The sequence below is a fragment of the Gekko japonicus genome, unplaced genomic scaffold (genome assembly GCF_001447785.1).
Source record: "Gekko japonicus isolate JY-2015 unplaced genomic scaffold, Gekko_japonicus_V1.1 scaffold160, whole genome shotgun sequence".
Taxonomy (NCBI): domain Eukaryota; kingdom Metazoa; phylum Chordata; class Lepidosauria; order Squamata; family Gekkonidae; genus Gekko; species Gekko japonicus.
Genome location: NW_015165239.1, coordinates 956,638 through 977,814, shown reverse-complemented (window position 1 = coordinate 977,814; position 21,177 = coordinate 956,638). Strand labels below are relative to the sequence as shown.

The window sequence follows — 21,177 nt, the reverse complement described above, 5'->3', positions numbered from 1 at the left end:
AGGAATGCCCCCAAAGTCCCTCACTGGCAGTGGAAGATGGACTTGGCAACCCTAATTTTTGGTCTAGGAGGGAAACAAAACATATTGATGATTTCTAATGACAGAGTAGGTTGAGTAAAAGAACAAATTTTTTCACAATGTTGCTTACTTGCTTCAGATAAAGAAGCAAAAACTATTGAAAGTCCTTTAAGGAACAATAATTCAGTAGCAAAGAATGGAAGCCCAAATGGGTTACTAATGCCACCTACTCTAAGATTGTTTTCTGGGTCTTCCATTAAAAAACAACTGAGCACCACTCCCTTTTCTTCAAGGTTAAATTTGAGGTAGGTCTTCCAAACTATCTGGGTCCCCATGAAAGCAAGGCTGTTTATAATCACACATATACACACACAAAACCCCCAAAAGGACATGTTTATTCAATAAACCATGAAGGTTTGGGGTGTTTCCATCATTTTGTTTATCCAACTGTTCAAGAAATTGAGTGTACAAAGTTATTCCACCCAGTTTGTAAAGCTTTATAATTTAAAACAAATTCTGTTTAATAAAGATTTCCAGCAACCAGCAAATTGAAGACTACGATTCTAGATAATTTATTGTTCCAAACCCACTAAACAATTTCATTCATATAAGTTGGAAATTCTAATTTTTTAAAAAATCCAGAAGTAAAAAGATATCTTCCATGAAATCATTCATTAACCATACCCCCAATCTTACAGTGAAGAGAGAATTAACATACATGGAGCCTCTTTGGAATTTAATAAAGGTATGTTTAGAGGAATAACCCCTCATGCAGGTTTACAAGTGCAAGGGTTAAACAATGAATTTCATGTTCATTTTGAGGCTATGTTAAAAACAATCCGAAACAGTTAAACTGTGGGGTCCTGAAATTTCCTTCATGTATGTATGCATGTATTGTTAGGGTTGCCAGTTCCAAGTTGGGAAATACCTGGAGATTTGGGTGATTGAGTCTGAGAAAGGTGGGGTTTGGGGAGGGGAGGGACTTCAATGGGGCATAGTGGCACAGAGTCCACCATCCAAAGTGGCCATTTTCTCCAGGTGAACTGATCTCTGTCTCCTGGAGATCAGTTGTAATCCCAGGCGTTCTCCAGCCACCACCTAGAGGTTGGCAACTCTATGTATTATATACATATTGTGTGTGTGTGTGTGTGTATTACTCCAGAGAGCATGTGTTCATAACAAAGAGGCCATGCAGATAAAGTCTTCGCATTCCTTTTTTTCCTGCTGGCTAACAGAAAAACGCTACTGTAGAATATTCTGAAATGGCAAATGTGGAACATATTGTATTTATTTTACCAAAACATTTTTCTTGTGATACGGGATAATGCTGAAAGGCAACTCCCAGTATACTTTCCGAATAATATAAAAGGGGCTTATGAGAATTCCAGTGAAACAGAGATGAATCATATCACATTTGTGTGTGCGTGCAATCTGTTTGAATGTTATTTAATGGAGGGGTGCTCATAATGTTAACTATACTTACGTCCAGTAAGCTATAGGCACTGTCGGTACTTTCTTTGTTTGTTCTACACATGGCTTGGTAGTCATAAAGAGTAATTCTATAGAGAAGAACAGAAAACTGCTTGACTAAAAGTAAGAAAACACACCAGGGGGAAACTGGGTGAAATACAACAGGATTTGCCCTCAAGGCAGGTTGAGTAAAATAAAATTTTAAAAGGAGGTGGTAGGGTAAGAAAGGATCATTAATATACATTCCAGACAAGGAAGAATAAAAGGCGGGGGGGGGGATACCACAAATTCTGTAAGAACGTAATCAGGTTGTGAGACAAATAAATATGGTATAATGGGAAAGAGTAAAAATAAGTGTTGGTTACACAAAAGATGAGAAGGAAACAACAGAAGAGAAAAGGGTAAAATGCACTCTGTGTGATGTTCCAACAATTAATTCTTGATTGCAAACGAAGGGGACAAGACCAGCCTAACTTATGCAAAATAAATTCCCATCCATTTCAATTAAGGCTACCAACAGGCCTGAAATAAAATATCCTGTCTCTTTACTATAGGTTTAAGGGGATGTTATTTACTAGCTATTTACTTTCATACTGTGAAAAGTTTCAGCTGTCCTTTACCACAATGCATTAAGTTACTATTAAAGGGACAGGACATTTTTATCCAGGCCTGTTGGCAATCCTCATTTCAATGTGAGAGTCTAGCATGTGCTCAGATCTCTGCTATTAAAGTCAGTGGGACTTGTACATATTTAACTTTGGCTGGGTTGATGTCCTAAGATTGCATTTGAGCTTTGGGAAGCAAAGTTAGCCATGCATTTGAGAAGCAAGCAAATGTACTGAAATAATTCTTGCATCCCCATGTCTAGAAAGACAAGATATTTGTTTGTAGCCTCTCGAGATTGAGGGGGCTTGAAACTCAGTGGAGTAATCAAAGCCAGAGGAGAGTTTTCATTACTTCTGCCAATGTATACAGATAGTTCTACCAAATAAACCACATTTACACTTCTAATTAAAATGGCCCTGAATCAGCACAACATGGATTGACGGGAGTTTATTTTATGTCAAACAAATTCAGTAAGTAATACACAGCAAGATGGCAACTGAGTGATGAAAGTGACAGTATTAAGTCCAAACAGTTGCCCATTATCTCTAATACCATGTTTATTTGTTTTACACACCATACAAGTGCAACAGACATAATCTGTAGCCATTTTATGGAGCCTTTTCTGCGGTACTGAAAAAAAAAAGTGGTGTTAGATATGAGACACCCAGCTTCAAAGCCACATAGAGCTTGTCTTGGGCAAAGCACTACATATTAGCCATGCCTAAACTGCGGGGTTATTTCAGAAACAGAGAAATATTTATAAGAAATTGCAAACTGGTCTGTAGTCTTAAAAGTTGTACAGAAAAATATAGTTATAATAAGGTTTTCATCTTTCTAACATACTGCTTTGTGTTTGCATAAGAGATATATGACAATCATTGCTAAACTGTATCCATGAGACATAAGATTGATTATAACCAGTACGTAGGTAGATGTAGGGTTGTCACCTGTCTGCTTTTTACTTGGACAAGTAAGAGTGCTGACTGGCTTAGAATGTTCAAGGTCTGTGAATGGTTGAGGGAGGGTGCAGAGGTTCCCTCTTGCAGCCCAGGCCTCCTCTGCCTTTACTTGGCTCATAACAGCATCTTTTGCTCAGAGATATACTGCTTCTAGATTAGTAGGATTTATTTAAATCTCTTGGCTGGTAGCCTTTGATCATTATTTCCTATGAACGAAAATCATCTATGCTAGGTATTACAGAATTCCAGCCAAAGGCCATTATTGCTCTTTTTTGGCCCTACCCTCTCCCCTTACAAAGAACACCAATTCCGCTTCTATCAATATCTAATCTGTACCATAAGAGTCAAATTACCATTATAGGGGAGGTGTATGACTGGCAGTGCCATTCTAAGCAGTTACATCCTCTTTTTAAAGTTAGGTCCTTAGACGAACCTTCTAAGTGCTTCCAAATCTCTCCATCTTCCTCTCTCCATCTTTCAACATTATTTAAAACCAAACTGCTGTTGTGTCAGTCAGCAAATCCCTTTTCATGCCATTTTCACTATCAACACCTTTCTAGGGTGTTATTTGTTCCATAGAGGGGGAAAATACAACATACAACATTTTCCCCTGTTGAACAAATAATGGATGGGGGATGGCTAGGAAAACGTCACAGGACAAATATCCCCTCACAAGTGCTATTGTTGTGGGGAACTGGAGTTGGGAAGTTGGGTCGCATTTTTTTAAAAAATGGGCTATCTGGTTATTCATCTCCCACATACATACAATTGGGTCTGTAAAAATTCATTCATTTCAGATTTTGACTCCAATGCCTTGATCTTGCAGCGTCAGTCATTTCTTGGCACATAGATCAAACGTCTTGCAGGAACTGTTATATTCAGAATTTGCTTCTCTGAAACGAGTTATGTCCATGACCAGCACATTCCAAAATTTACATGCAGGTAAGTGAAAGAAGCTGTTGTTTGAAAAAAAATAATACAGTGCTGATTCTCGACCAAACCTTCCAAAGTTGTGCAATACAATGTCAGTGGGTTGAATTTATTGGCAATACGGAGAGGCGAACATGGATGTCAAGAAGTTGGGAGAAAGGGATGGCTGAGAGAGGACAGAAAGGATTCCATGTGTAGGAAATTCTCTCATCCTCCTCCACTTCTTCCTCCCTATTGTACCAGGGGCTCATGCTTATACAGCCTCCCTACTGATGTAAATGCCTGACTTCAGGCATGAAGGAAGAAGGAATTTCCTGTGCTGACTGATCTCTTTCCTTTCCACAATTCCCATCCCCAGTTGTTCCAAGAAATCTTGGGAAGTCTGGAGCCAAGAATGGCAACTCTAACATCTGCAAAAGGTATTAAGACGCTATAAATTAATGTGTCAAAAAGAAATTAAGCAGATTTCATAGCTCTATCATAGTTCAACTGAATCTCCTGAGTTTCAGAAATGGCAATAGATCCATTATCATTTTTGAGCAGGTGAAATGAGTCACATTTCACACTGTGACTTGGCTACGGAAGTGGATCACTGCGACCTGTGAATGCAACAGACCCCAAACATCTTGTAATATATTTTTGACATGACTGAAATATATTATTTTGATATGCTATATTGAGTTGAATGTTGTAGTCCTGACAGTAATAATATTTCACTAATAGCTTTGTAAAGTAAACATTTATTCAGAATATATTTCTCTTTTTACTCGGAAAACATTATTACTTGGAGGTGTGTATATCATAGGCACAGACAGTTGTTCTCTTGTTTCTCATGAAGTGTGTCAGAGCCTTCCTTCCTATGCCATGTCTTCTGGGCTTCAAGGGTATGGAAAGCGCTTCCATAACCAGTTACAGGGTTGCCAACTCTGGGTTGGGAAATATGTGGAGATTTTGGGGGTGGAGCCTGGGAAGGGCAAGGTTTGGGGTGTAGAGGGACCTCAGCAGGGTATAATGCCATAGAGTCCACTGGCCAAAGCAGCCATTGTATCCAGGAGAACTGATCTTGGTCATCTGGAGATCAGTTGTAATAGCTGGGAAATTTTCTGTAGGGCAAATGATGTGCTGTCACTGGGGAACACGGTGATTTCTGGGAGATCTCCAGGCCCCACAGGGAGATTGGCAACTCCAGTGACCATTTAAGGGAAGACTGGGATATGTATTTTACCTCAGGACACATTCAATGACTCCTAACAGCAACAGCAACCTGTTTAGAATGTCAGAGGCAAAGGCCAATAAGGCCGTATATGCAAATGACCTGTGTTACGACTGGCTATGGGGGGAGAGCAACAGCAAACTATTTAGAATGTTGGAGGTGAGACTCAGGCAAAGCAGCTAGTGGATAGGGACAGCTTCTGAGTGACACATCATGGAGCCAACTGATTTAGGAGTGTGTGGAATGTTCAGAAAGTGCCACCCCACTACTCAATTATATATAAGGAGAGATTCATGTTGTAAATCACATTGGCCATGAGAGATCAGCTCTGAGAGATCAGCTCTGAGAGAACTTGAGACTGTCCCAAGGTTACACCAGCAGCTGCATGTGGAGGAATGGGGAATCAAACCCAGTTCTCCCAGATTAGAGTCCACACTCCTAACCACTACACCAAACTCATGTTTGACAATATTGTTTTTTCTGGGCCACAGGAATTTGCCCCACAAAGGAAATGCATGTGCATTTCACCATCTCTCCTAGTTTCCTAATGTTGTCACTGTGGGTGATTCTAAACTCTGCTATAACTATGCAAATGTGTTCATTTTCACGGTTGTGTCTTAATAAAGAGACATGGCAAAAATATCCTTTGCCCTTGGAATAATGTAAACACCACAAAAGCAGAGTTTCCAGATTATCTCCTATTCTGTAGTGGTTTTATAACTTTTAAATATCTACAGTCAGTGACTGGCTGCTTCCTGTCCCTCTGATTATAGCTAAAGAACATTCTAATTATCTGCTTGCCTTCTGAACTAAATTTATACCAAAACTGCCCAGCCCAAGTTTAGGGCTACACAGTACTGCACATAGCATCTTGCAGCTGATAACATGCCTTAGTGTTTCTGACATCATTGTGCCAACTGACCACAACCATATTATCATCAGTGACTATAGAATCTTTTTTTTTTAGTATCAGACAAAAGACTCATGCAGCGTATTCATTAGGGACTCTCCCAGTCAGGACAGCAAAACCACATTTAATCAACTAAATGGGCATCTTTTAGAGCAGTTACTTTAAGACAAAATGTGTCCTTTTATAGACAATTTCCTGATATTGTAAAACACTGCAATGTATTGCAAGTGAAAGGGGGAGGGGAAGCTGTCTGAAGACAATTCAGCGTCAAAGGATTAGCAGGAGCTCAGGTATTCTCAGTAAATTACAACACTGTTTGCAACTTAATTTTTTTAGGCATCTCACATTTCTGTTGAAAGTGTCCAGTTATGCTCCCCAAAGAGATATTAAAGCCATACTTGAATGAAAGGTCTTTACTTAAGGCAGGGTGTGATATTTATTCTTGGACAGATTTCCAGTATAGTGCATTTCAAGAGCCAAAAATGGGCAGAGCCAAGAGGAAATGTATGAATATATAATAATGAATATTGTCCAATATTAGAAAACATTGCACATAGATGGGGGGGGGAGTTGATGGCTGGAAGAATATAATATGCCAGACTTCTTGTAAGAATCAAGAATGTACCAGTAAGGAATCCTTGAATCACGGAAAGAGACTGGTTGATGTTTGTATACCTCTGCTTAACTTGACAGACTGAATTCCTTCTCATTGTTCACAATTGAACAAGAGGTAGAAATCTGTCCCCCCCGCCCCCAATCTAGCAGCTAGTTAGCATTCTGGATTCCCGACAGAGTCGCATCTTAAGAGTGGCAGCCTGAATGAGAGCCATCTGCTATTAGTGAAAACAATGGAACAAAGATTTGGCCATACTAGATTTATAATGTCCAGTTAGCATAATTGTGTCACCCAAATACCGGATATTAGGAGTGGACAAATTTCCATGTTCAAGTCTATATTTCCACATTTTGTTTTGCCTCAAATGTTTCGTTGCGCTTCCTTCCGGTAATTCACTGTGAGTTTCTGTGAACTACATTTCTGTGAATGCATATACAACGTATTTTGTACTTACAGAATTAGGGGACAATGTGAACAACAAGCTATCTAAGGCAGGTAAAGTATAATGACCTAGAGAATAGAGTACGAGGTAAAGACAATGCAGAAAAAGCAGATGATATCTGCAATAGTCATTGCAGAGGACTATTCCATTATAAGGGTTATATTATAAAGCCCTCCTGAGATGTTCAGTCCACTACAGTTCTAATCAGGTTTTTAAAATGCCCTCTTGAACATTATGGTTTTGCACATTTTTGTGGAATAACAGCAGTGTGGAAGCCTTCCTGACCAGTTCAGGCAGGCCATTCCACAAGCTGGGAACCATCACTGAAAATACAAGGTGAACAGGCAGTTACTGATCTTACTCATTTGCAGGCTGGCAACTTTAGAAGGCTTTGCTCAGATGAACAAAGCTGTTGCAGCAGAGTATAAGCAGGAGAGGCAGTCCTGCAGCTGTGTGGTTCTAAGGCAATTCAGGGCTTTATATGTGATAACTAGAACCTTGAATTGAACTCAGTAACTGATTGGTAACCAATGGAGTGTCCAGGGCCGGCTCACTCACTAGGCGAACTAGGCGATCGCCTAGAGCGGGCCGGCCCTTAGGGACGCCAAACTGCACCCAGCTCCGTACTCTGAGGGTTTCTTGATTATTTGTGTTTTTCATTCTTCCTAAAATGCATTTATTTTTGAAAAATGGCAGGCGGGAGGGGGCAGAAGGGATCCTTGCCTAGGGTGCAAAATAAGCTGGGGCAGGCCCTGGGAGTGTCTGCAGAATGGATGTGACTTTCATGACCTGCCTGGTGTCCAATAGTAACAGTGCTGTAGACTCAGCACTCATTAGGCAGTAAGTTCAGGATGTACAAAAGGAAATACTACTTTACACACAGAGTGATTAAAATGTGGAATTTTCTGTGACGGTTACAGAAATAAACAGCTTTAAAGGGGGGTTAGATAGATTCATGGAGGGTAGGTCTATCAATGGCTACTAGCCATGGTGGCTGAGAGAAAGCACCACATTCAGAGGCACTGAGCCTCTGAATCCCAGAGCCAGGAGGCAACATCAGGGGAAGGCCTCTATGCCCTGTTGTTGGCCATCCAGAGGAATTGATTGGTCGCTGTGTGAGACAGGATGCTGGACTAGATGGACCATTGGTCTGATCCAGCAAGGCTCTTCTTATGTTCCTATGCATTTAATGGCAGACCCATTAAGAGTGCTTTACTGTATTCCAGCCTCAAGGTAACCCATAGCATGGATCCATGTGGCCAGGTCTGTAGAGCCAAAGTCCAGTGGATGCTCACTGACAGAGTAAAGGTGAAAGATTTAAACAATCTGAGGAGATACCAGAAGTTGCTCACTGACAGTTAAAAGTTTATGGATTATACTGAATCCAACACTATTACCAGAGAAGCAAGAAAGGCTTTCTACTAGCTTCTTTTAGCCTTGAAGATGGCCCCCTACTTTGATCTCAACAGTCCACTTACTATCAGACATGAGACAGGACATGCACATCACACCCATTCTGCAGACAGCTCAGTGGTTGCTGATCAGCTCCCAAGTTCAATTCAAGTTTTAAGTATTGCTTCCCAGGGCCCAAGGAAACCTGGGAACACGCATACATTAAATTACATTTTTTGGTCCCTTTCAGTCCTCCAGCTCTATTATATAATTTAAAATTACAGGTTAGAATTATATATATATATATATATACGCAATAGCTGAAAGAAAAAAAACCAACCTAGCATTTCTGGACTAACAGAAAATCAGCATTCTGCAATACCATACTGCAATGGCAAAAGTCTATCAGTGCCTTCTAGCACTGTTTTTGAAGGGTGTTAAGCCAGAAGCTTCTGCCTTATGGAAACCTGAACCGTCCTACTATGCAAGGGTTGGGAAGTCAAGCAGCAATACAGGAATTGTAAAAGTAGAAAACATATGAAAGGCTTTGAAGATCATCAGAGGAAAAATTTTACAGAAGCAATAAGCTTAGACACTAGTCTTGAAATCTGGCAGCAATACTACAACTGTTAGGTGTACAAACTAAGCTTATTTTAGCACCCCAGTGCAGCACTTTAAACATCAGAGTGCCCATTGCTGTAACGCTGGAATATAAGTTACAACATAAACAGAGCAAGTGGACTATGTCTCTGATGAGAATTTCCAGAACTCAAGCTTCGTAGCATGTATTATCTGCCATATGGGCTCTTATTCACTTGGGTCTTTCTATTTATTTTTAATCTTCTTAGTCATTACTGTTATTATTATTAAAATATCTTTGTTGCTATGTTGATTTATGTGGGGTTCAGTCACCTGATTACTTCAGGGTCCACTATATTGCACTTTAGCATCTTTAATTATTGTTGGAAGCCAACTCATATGCAACTGCAAAGAGGCGGGGTATAAATAATTACAAAATCATAAAGATGAATAAATAAAAATAAATAATGGGAAAGTATGCTGCACATGTCAGAAGCACATTCAATTTTATTAATTTATATTTGTGCTGGCTGGATTCTGCTTATAGCAGTCATCTTGCTGCAACTGAAAAAACAAGGCAGAGCACATACAAGTCATTCAGGATAAAATTAAAAATAAGCACCAGTTCATACACAGCTGCGTTCTGGTGGCCTCCGGCATTTAGTCTGATTCTCAACAAATATTAATATATCTATATGCCAAATCACAAAGCAGTTAAGCCCACAGTACCGAGATTTACATTCACATAATTCTACTGATGTAAATGAAGGAAAAAACGGCTGGGTTGTGGAATGAAATGAATAAAAAGGAAACAGGCAGAACAATGGGAATGCTGCATGCTAACATAGTGAAATGTTAACAATAAAGAATCTTGAAGATGCCCAAATACATACACAATTCCTCAATATTGAATAATGCCACAGTGAAAGGATACAGAGAAAGAAAGATCAGTTCATTCAAGCCCAACTGAATTGACAGCTCAGATCTGTGGGGCCAGGCAATATCTAATAAAGATAATTAGATTCTCCCAGGCTTGTATCAGTTTGAGTATGATCTCTCTTTACTCCTTAGAATTTGTTCAACAGTCTTCCACCACAGGGTTTTCTACTGATCTTTAATGGGAAAAGGAGTAAAGAGGAGTATATAGAGAATGCACTGGTTTGGGGTTTTTTTTTTACTCATTCCCTCTATCCCCAAGGTCCACATAAAAGTAGGCTGGAGGAAATTTCTAAGTGCCATAGTCCTATGATTCAGGGATCATGGGAAAATAGACCCTGTGGCTTTCTTAGGTTCTCCATATTTAGAAGCAGCAAACCTTTGACGACCAATGCTAGGAGGCAACTTTTGCTTCTTTGTCCTGTTTGCTGGTGCTCCAGGGAAACTAGCTGGCCATCCTGTTAAACTGGATGCTGGACTAGGTGGACCATTGGTCTCATCTAGCAGGAAACGTCATATGTTCTTATGTAGGTGTGGCGCCCAGGCACCCAGAGGAACCACAAAACTGGGCCAGGCCAGTGATACAGATGGCCAGAGATGCACATAATGGGATCACAAGAGTACCCCATCAGCAGGGTGTGGCCAGGAGTCCTGATGGCTGGGTAAAAGTGGCTTGCACATGCAGCAGCCCTAAGTCGGAGGGTCTCCTTTTAGGGCTAAGGAGGGATTGGGGGCGAAGACTGGGGATGTGGGCACAAACAAACAGGGCATGCCTGGCTATTGGGATGGAATCTTAAGAAAGCAATGTGGTGGAGTTATGCAGTGTTGGACTGAATCGGAGAAAGGGAGAGACACGGGTGGTGACCAAGTGGAGTGAATTGCCCTGGGACAGAATAGCCAGGATGCGGACTGCAGCATGGCTAAACTGGCAATAAATATGAATTCTAGACAACCTTATATAAGTCTCATTATTGGGCACAGAAGCAAGACGTCCTCCCAGCTGGTTACGGGATGTCCCCCAGTGTTCCCTCTAAGCTGAGTTAGTGTGAGCCAGCTCACAGTATTTTAGCCTCCGGCTCACACTCAGGAAGGATAGCTCCAGAACAAACTAATTTATGCAGTAGCCAAATCACCTGCTCACAACGTTAATGCTAGTAGCTCACAAAGTTGGATTTTTGCTCACAGGACTCCATAGCTTAGAGGGCGCTTTGGCATGACACTCCGCCACTTCTCCCAAGACCCCAGTCACAGTAGGTTTGCCAGAGTTCACCAAATTAGCAGTTATCATAGGAAAAATATGATTGAGGCTAAAGGAAAAGCACACACATCAGTACAGCTCTCTAATGCAGTATGTGAGGCGGCGTGGTATGGTAGCTAGAGTGTGGGCTTAGAATCTGGAAGACCTGTTTCAAATTCCCATGCTTCCATGAAGCTTGCTGGGCAACCTTCAGTCGTTTACGTTCCGTTTATACAGCCCTCATAGGGTTGAGAGTGAAATGAGGAAGGATGAAACATGTTTGCAGCTCTGAGCTCCTTAGATAATGGGTATAAAACACATTGATGTATGTCAACATGAATCTGTGACTCACTGATGTGATATTTAAAATACATAACGTTTCAGAATTACCTGATGAGATATTGTTACCAGGGTGAAGTTTTCCAATGATTATGTCCCCAGGGACCTTGGCAAAAATATTACCTCCCAGTGTCTGTGTTTTGCACAGGGATGCTTTTCCCATGATCCCTAAACTGAGGATTCCAGAAGTACACCATCATTACACTTTAACTATTTTTCCTTAATATCCACAGCAGCTGTTGACACTGGGGCAGGATAAGAGTTTTAAACATTGAGAATTTCTCTCAAAACTGTTCATCAGAAGTCCCACATATCAGGATTCAGTTCAATCAGCAGTGTGAGAGGAAAGGCTTTCAGCCACAAAGTCTGATCTAATGTGATTCTGAGATCATTCCCAATCTCTATTGAGAATATCCAGTGAACTTCCAAATCAAATCACAAGTGAAGAAACAATGAGTTTTAAGATGACAATGGGATACTAGTCAATACCACAATGAAGTTTTATGCAATCCTTCACTCATAGAAAGAGATGTTTAGAGAAGGATCAGATTGGTAGTCCTCTGTGGCTTGTATAGACCAATGCATGGACTAGGATTCAATGAAGAATGACATTTGTGTCGTATAAATGGCATATTGTATTATGTATCTGAAGAAGTGTGCATGCACACAAAAACTTATATCCAGAATAAAACTTTGCTGGTCTTAAAGGTGCCACTGGACTCAAACTTTATTCTATACTGGTGCACTGTGATTTGGAAAGGGTCCTTTAATAAACCACTGGTATACCAGAGACACCATAGCAGACTTTGCTAAAACGCAGTACAAATGTTACCACAGCCAGTTTATCAATGCCTGGTTCACAAACAGATCTGCTATAAGCATATATGTTGCGATCACTTGTAGTCCCCCTCTTCTCACATTACAAATAAACAGACCACCTGAATGAACAACGATTTACATGAGTAAACTAGTGGCAGAAACATCTGCACCAGCTGGGCAGCTTGCTTCATGTGCAGAGAGATCTGGTGACCTGCACAGCCCTTCCATCTTCATAAATTGAAAATGCAATCTCTTCACGTAAATCTACATGAATTCCACTATTAATACCCATTGGAGCAGGAATTGTATTATTTTGCCTCATTGAACTTTAAAGCCTGAGAATACTTTATTGGCCAAGGCTTTGAGTAATGTAGGAAAGTTTGAATAAAACTGAACTTAATAAAATCATTGACACACTAAACATATGCAAAGTAAACTCTGAATTTGCTTGATATACCCTTGGTTGCTTTTAACTAAGTTTTGCAAGGGGAAGTGGATTATATACCTCTTACCTTTTAAAGGAGCCCATTATTAGCAATTTGTTCATCACTGCACCCTCAACTTCACCAAAGAAACTTCCTGTCTGCATGAGAAAGTATTAAAAGGTCAAGAAATGTAGATAAATGCAAATCAGCATTGGCTACAATTTAAAGTGGCATATTGTAGGAAAAGATCAGAGTCACTTTGACAGCTACATAACCAAGTTTTAAGGGATACTTCTATTTCATAAAAATTGAAAAGGACTTAACCATCAGCACAAGTTATAGGGATTACAGAATAATCCCTTGAGCAGATGTGAGAGTTCACACAATAGACTGAGGTTCGTTGCATAACATCTAATGTTGGAAATAATTTTTTTTAAATACACTCAACCCTAAAGCTTGTAAAGAAAATACTCTAATCTGAGTGTAAACCCATATGATTAAAATGCTGCTCCATGAAGATATAAACAGGGTTTGAAAGGATTTCCTAAACAAACCATAAAGAGTTTTTTTAATAATTCCCAAATGACCTGTTTAAGCAGCAAAAATTGTATTTTTTATCAGTCATATACATTTTTAAATCCCATTAGCGAAGCTTCAGACTGGGGAGTAGTTTATTTCTTCTTTGTTTACTGAATTAAAAATACATAGAATAATGAAGCCAGAGATGAAAAGGGGCATTTACAGTAGTTCCACATAATCCTGAGAAGGCCCATTAAGTGCACAAATCAACATTTTATTTTTTATCTAGTTCATTTAATTCTTTTTTAAATTTTATCCACTTTCTTGTATTTTTATTATTACATGTTCTGAGTCAGTATACTGTAACCATTACACTAACATGGTGAAATTAGCGTGTCAGGCTAGGATCTGGGAGATCCAGGTTCAAATCCCCACAATACCATGAAATCCATTGTGTGACCTCGGGCTGATCATTCATCTCAGCCTAACCTGCTTCATAAGGTTATCGTGGGAGTAAATGAGAAAAGTAGAACCATATAGGCTGCTCTGAGTTCCTTGGGGAAAAGGCAGGATAAAAATGTACTAGACAGTCATACAGGTAAGAATCTCCTTTGTTTGCAGTCCTGCCTGTGTACTAGCTGATACGAGCAAGCAGAGATCATTTCGGGGGGGATCGCGGGGGATCGCAGTTCCCCTGGGTGAGGTACGGGGGGGCACATGACGAAGCCCCGCCCCCTGCTTGGGGCCGCCCCGCTTCCGGCCCTCATTCAGCCAGGAGGAGGCAGGAGAAGGGGGAGGGTAAGTTGCTTCCTCCCTGTCTCGCCTCCATCCCTGCCTGTCTGGGGCCAGAGAGGGCCTTCGTGGGGCTTCCTTGCACTCCCGCCGGCCTTGCAGGTCCACCGCCGGGCCCCTCATGGGGCTCGGCAGTGGAGCTGCAAGGCTGGCGGCGGCGGCCGGGACCGTTGGGGGTGGGGTGTGTGGCCTTATGACACACTTCCGGTGATGTCAGGGTGTGTGGCCTTATGACACACTTCTGGTGATGTCAGGGGGTGTGGCATATGCTAATGAGTTATGCTAATGAGTTATGCTAATGAGTTCCCCTAGCTCTTTTTCTACGAAACGACCCCTGCGAGCTAGTTGCTTGTCCTTAGCAGGGGCAACTGCGGAGAAAAGAACAGCTCATCAAACTGGACCCATCCTTATACAGAATTTAAAAAGCCTGTACAAAGCCAAGGAGATGGCACAATGATTAGTAAAAATGCTCTGTACAGAACTGCAGATCAGGACAATCACGTTTGAGGGTACATCTGTTAATTCTTGTGGTTTAATCTGCCCTGCAGGCAGATATCTGCTAAATGCCTCTCCCCTTGCTTCCCCTCCTACTTCCCAGCAGCAAGAATATAAACAGCTGTTTATTCCCATCATGGGTCCTTGTTTGTTTTTAGTTTACTTCCCACTTCCCAGGTACCTGAAATCAGACAGCAAGGTACCAGAATAAGGATCAGAGAACAGATATTTCCAATTGTTGCCAAATGTAGTTCTTTACTAGTGTAGGCGTATTTATATAAATTATGCAAAGGAATCTATGTTTTGAGTCATTATTAGTTATTTGACTGACTTTTTTTTGCAGTGAAGTATAATTTCATGGAGCGGAAAATATACACATTTTTACTAGACTCTTCTAATGCAAAGTAATTACATGCAAACATTCTTTCTGCTTTTAAAAGAAGCAATGCTAGATTTTTACAAAAAAAATCTTGTAGGAAGGAGAATTCCAGTGTATAGAATTCATGGGGTTTGCGTTAATGGAACCCCAACACCAGTGCAAGTGATAGATTTGACCTCAAATATGCATGTGGGAGTTTGTTGGTGAACAAATTACAGTCCAAGCCTAAAAGGGAAGACTTTCTCTGCTGAAAGAACAAATGGCATTCTATACATTGTGCAAGACCCAAGGAGATTGTTGACATTTGACTGCTTGAATACCCAGAGGTTCAGTGGGTTAATCTGAATATCAAGATAGGCAGTTAGCAAACAATTCCAAACAACCAGCCCAGGCATTAATCTTGTCCAGTAACCAAATTCACAATGTTCTTACTTAACACAGTAAGGCTGGAAATCTTATTGGTAAACAACACAGCAGCTGAAGTCCAGCATTTCAATAGAAAATATATATTTTGAATAATGTGAAACAATTGAGGCATGGTCTAGTCCAACTGAAGCACTTTTAAATTCCCATGGATTTCAGTGGGGGGATTAAGCATGTGCTTAATTCTCCTGCTGAAGTCAGTGGGGCTTCAAAGCATTTTACTCAAGCTGGATCCAGATTACAGAATTTCATTTGACCTGCTCAGTATGTATATTCAGTCCTGCTAATTCTCTGGAATGCACACAAAAAAGGAGTTTTTAAAACATCCGTAGATGGAAAAACAAACAGCAGAATATGAGTTTTTCTTATACAATATAATATTGGGAAATAGGTGAGAAAATGATCCAAGAATTGTTAGGAATATGACACGGAGGGGCATAATAAATAAACTGGCTTTCTTCCTCTTGCCCCTTATCACTGCATTAACATCCAATGAGTGAATAAACAGGTTGCATGGGGGGTGGGGAAAGTGCGATCAGGAGAGGCTCATAGTGTATCAGAGACTTTGAGGGGGCAGAGTTATGGTATCTTTGGAACACCACCACTTTGGGAGGGGTACCAGCTGCCACTGACAATCTCAGTTTTCTAAATAAAAAGACGTGTTTTGCGGTCTCTCTGGTATGATACAGCATGCATTTAACAACAGATGTCATTTAATTGAGATTGTAAAGGGATTTCAGCTTTGTTTGCCTTTGGAAATCTTTGTTTTAAGTAAACATACTGCAAAGGTCATTGGGGGATACATTGTTACAAAATCACAGCCCAGACTTTGTGTGTGTGTGATCCTCTTGTTTCCTCTGTGTGATGACTTTAGTTGAAGAAGGCAGAAGCATGAAGGACATGTACAGAGTTTTCCTACATAGTTGAAAATACTGTTGTAGAAATGGATTTCCTTTACTACTGAAATACTTTTTAAAAAGAACATTGGGTGGAATGTTGACTCATGGTCACTGCTCTAAATCTCTTATAATGTTATGATTTCAGTCCAAACTTACCCATGCAGTTTAAAAAGTTTTTTCCAGTGTAATCTCATGTCTTTGATAGAAGTGATGACTGCTCTATTAGGGTCATTATCAATCCATGTTTTTGAAAACAAACTGCAGCTTTTCTACTTTCATACATTCTTTTTAAACATCCATTAGGTAATTGAAACCCTACAGAAAGCTATAGGCAAACCTAACTCTTTTCTATTAACTGCCATACTTATGTAGCTCATATGATTAAAGTTCTCTAATAATGTTTTACTTCAAAATGTAAACACATAACCTTCCTAACTTGGGGGGAAATCTCCATGTAAAACCTCCCCCCCCCCAGCTAAAAATTCCTGAAGAATGACCGGCATGTCTACAGAAAGGGGTTCCATAAATTAAATTTTTTATGAGCTTAAGAGCAGACCCACCCCACTGTGAGGCAGAAATTATTTCAGACCCCCAGAAAGGCAAGCTATGTACTTCGGGATGAGGAGGCTGTTTTAATTTATTTTTGACTCTTGTGCTATTTATTCCCTGATTAAGATAAGTCCTGAAACCTTAACTATATTGTGCCACTGTTGTCAAAGAGGGGAAAGAAGATTTTCACTTACCTGAGTATAGTCTTCAGAGACTAATATAAATCCATTATTATCAATGAGGTAACAGTTAATGTTCTGTAAAATATCAAAATTAGTACTTAAATTATTGATTTCAGTAACGAAGGAAGTTCACCCAAATTGTCATATAAATAAGTAAATGCTTCATTCACATGTAGCAGTCAATGATCACATTCGGTATTCTGGCCTTGTGGGGGTTTTTATGTAAAGTAGGCAATGATAGATAGCTCCTATACAGGGAATGCTCTATGTTTGCCTTCTGCAGATCTGCCAGTACCCATGTGGGAGAGGAGAGAGATGGCTGCTGGTGGCTGCTGTTGGGGGCGTAGCTTCCCCCACCAGTCCCCAGGAGAGAGGTGGGGGGTCCCCCAATATGGCAGGCTCCTGTCCACTGCCGGCCTGCTGGCTGGCGGGGAAGCCCCACCCCCAACAGTGACCACCGGCAGCCACGCCTCTCCCTCCCCTCCCACAAGATTTAAATGCCCTCCAACTGGTCAGCAGGCCACATCTTCCTTCCGATTAGCTGGAGGGCTCTTTAAATATTGTAGGAGGGGAAGGAGAGGGGCAACTGCTGGCCGCACGCCTGAACTCCAAGCGGCAAACTCACCACTTGGAGTTCAGGTGCTCCCCCCACTTCTTGCCCAAAGCATTTAAAGCTAAAAGTAAAGGTTTCCCTTGGTCGAAAGCCAGTCGAATCTGACTCTAGGGGGCAGTGCTCATCTCCGTTTCCAAGCCGAAGAGCCAGCACTGTCCAAAGACATTTCCGTGGTCATGTGGTCAGCATGACTAAACATGGAGGCACACGGAACGCTGTTACCTTCCCTCCGAAGCTGTACCTATTTATCTACTTGCAATTTCTTGTTTTTGAACTGCTAGGTTGGCAGGAGCTGGGACCAGAGACAGGAGCTCACTCTGTCACGTGGCACTCGGGTCTTGAACTGCTGCACTACCGACCTTCCGGTCTGCAGTTCAGCATCTTAACCACTGAGCCACCACACACCCCAAAACATTTAAAGGGACTTTAAATGTTTGGTCATGAACCGGGGGGGGGGGCAACATGTACCTGTACACCAAGTGGTGAATTCAGGCGTGGGGGAGTGCCAGTCCCCAATGTGATGATGTCACTTTTGTGTGATGTCATTGCATTGGGGACATCCCCTCCCCCTCCAGAAATGCACCCCAAAGTCCCCCACCGGGGACTAAGAAGGACCTGGCAACCCTAAATGATAAAGGGAAGCCTATGTCAGTTGTAACACCCATGGTAAGGAGCAGACCATGGAGATATGTGTGCTAGACACGGTCCACTTTTCAACAGGAAATTCCTAGAGAATAGAAGGAATGTGTATTTTTTGTGTGTGCATTTGCTAGAGGTGCAAGGTGGCAGTGTGATGATAGAACGTTTTAATCTAACTTCATTGACTTCAAAAACTCTAACATGGGAGTTCTGGTTTATGGCGGCTTGCTCTTGGACATGGCTCATCGAATGTCTGATGGAGACGTCCCAAGCCGAGGCGATCAGGGGGGGTTGTGGGTGGTTCCAGACACCCCGGGGTCTCTGTAGGAGACCCCCAGCCTAGGGAGCCGGGATAAGCCTCTCCCAAGACGACGGCCAAGGAATCAAGGCTTGCCTGTCCCTGAGAGGTCCTGATGCCCCGGAGCCAGTAGGGCACTCAAAGCCGACCGCCAGACAAGCGGACAAGAAAATAAGTGAAAATAAGCCTCTTGCAACAATCGAATACACCTAAACAGTGAGTTAATCAGACCTCTATATAAGCGAAGAAGTCTGTCTGCCAGATCATTGAGGGAAGGAGCGGTGGGTGGGGAAGAGTCCGAGTTCCACCGCCCCTCGAAACGGAGCAGTTTCTAAGTGCTATAGAAAATAACAAACGAAACGAACCATACGAGACTTCTGCTGAGCTTGAAAGCTGCATTTTAAGCCAAGAAGCGCCGAATTCAGAGAAAATTTACTTTAAAAATAAAACTTTTCTTCTTTGTAAACATGTCTGAAAGAGGGAGGAGAATGGTGGCGGAGAAGAAACTTCCCCCAGGAAGTACTGTACCAAGGACTCCCACCCAGAAACAGGAAGCAGCTGCAGACTTCCCCAATATGCTGGCTGCAGCATTGCATCCTCTGCTGGAGCAGATGTCAACTATCAACACCAAACTGAATTCTGTTCAAAAGCAACTTGCCCACATGGAAAAAAAAGAGCCAACAAGACAGACAAAAGGATAGAGAAAGTTGAAACAAGAACTACAGACTAAGCAAGAGCTGGAAGAAGTTAAAAAGGAAACACCAATAAAAATCAACTACTTCTATTTCAACTGGAAAAATCTATGCATGTTCTACATTTTCAAGGAGTTCCTGAACAGCAGGGAGAAGATTTAAAAACAACATTAAGTGGAGCGATTGTGCCAATTTCAGATTTAAAACAAGAGAATCTCCAGAACGATATGGACTTGGCATATTGAACATATCCTGACTTTATAAGAAAAAAACAAACTACCGGGCGAAATCTATGTTAAATTCTCTAAGACAACAATGAGAGACAATGTTTTAAAAGCTACATCGGTAAAAAGATTAAAAGTTAACGAGGAAGAAATTAAAATTTTAAAAGACATTCCATTTGAGATCCGGAAACGAAGACGTCAATGTAACGACTTAATTCTTTTCTTGCAAAATAAATCAATAATCTACAGATGGAGCTTCCCAGAAGGACTCATGTTCAAATATAACAATAAGAAAATCAAAATTCTCTGTTCAAAAGGCCAAAAACATTTTGAAATGACAAGTGGGTCCAGATGAAGATGATGATTTAAATTTGGAGGAAGGAGAGAAACCCAGCGAGGAAGAAATGGATAATGCCTTGAGTGACTCCAGCAGTTCGACTTCAGAGTCTGAGAAAGGAGTAGCAGCACCCAAAGCATCAAGAGTGAAGGAGAAAAAACTCAAGAAATAAAAGATTTACTCTGGATTACAAATTTTTGATTTTACCGTAATACTTTGGATTACAAACTTTTGACTTTAGCGTAATTAATCTTCATGAGACAGAAGTTTGATCTCACTGTTTCCATACTTTTTTATATATCATGTTAATGCAGGAGTGATTTATGAATCTGTAACTCAATGTCAAATCTTGTTTTCAGTTATAAATAGTACGTTCCCCTTACCCTTTACCCTTAGGAAGTAGGAATTAGACTATAAAACCAATAAAATTTATTTTTTTTAAAAAACCCTCTAACATGAAAAAATAAAAAGTGTGGAGCTAAGTCATCTCTTTATAAAATAAAAAATGAACCATATAAATATTAAGAGATGACAAGTGATACAGCATCTGTTTGGCACGCAGAGGGACCCAAGTTCAATCCCTCACATTTCCAGTTAAAAGGATCAGGATGTAGGTGATATGAAAGACCTCCACCTGAGATACTGGAGTGCTGCTGCCATTCTGAGTACACAATATGGACCTTGACAGACCAATGGTATATTCAGCATAAGGCAGCTTCATGTGAAGTTGGTTATTGTTAAACCTGTGAAGATTTGTGTGAAAGGAGGGGGGAATCCACCATGACCCTGCTAGGCCCTGATTTTTTCCTTTCTTGCTCAGGGTCTCAGCAAAGTTGTTTTAGTTGTCTAGGCAATGCAATAAGGCTGCTAAGATCTCACATGGTAGGCTTACAAGATCTTGATGTTCTAAAATGTTTTAAATTCTATGTAACTCCACTTTTCACATTTTCTGCAAAGTTGGGCGTTACCCTGGGCCTTGCATATGATATCTTCTGAAGGGTTTTGTATGCTAATATGCTTTTATTGGCACATTTGCATATGCTCTCTGGTATGTACATTCAGGGCTATTTTTGGGCAGGAACGCACAGGAACGGAGTTCCGGCTGGCTCCCGAGTTGGCATAATAGGCCACCCCCAACATCATAAACTCATTAGGGGTGTGTGGCCTAACATGCAAAGGAGTTCCTGCTACAAAAAAACCCCTGGGTTTTGACAACAAACAAGGTCAACAGAATAACAAGCAAAA

At 41.0% G+C, this 21,177-nt stretch overlaps 1 protein-coding gene across 1 annotated transcript in view; it reads right to left on the bottom strand.

Moving 5' to 3' along the window:
* Positions 1-21,177, bottom strand: part of CACNA2D3 (calcium channel, voltage-dependent, alpha 2/delta subunit 3) — an 855,054-nt gene that overhangs the window by 55,586 nt on the left and 778,291 nt on the right. The window contains exons 30-32 of the mRNA XM_015410013.1: positions 17,142-17,204; positions 12,979-13,049; positions 1,502-1,577 (exon numbers count right to left, since the gene is read on the bottom strand). Of these exons, the coding sequence (XP_015265499.1) occupies positions 1,502-1,577; positions 12,979-13,049; positions 17,142-17,204 (210 nt within the window). The remainder of the gene's footprint in view (positions 1-1,501; positions 1,578-12,978; positions 13,050-17,141; positions 17,205-21,177) is intronic.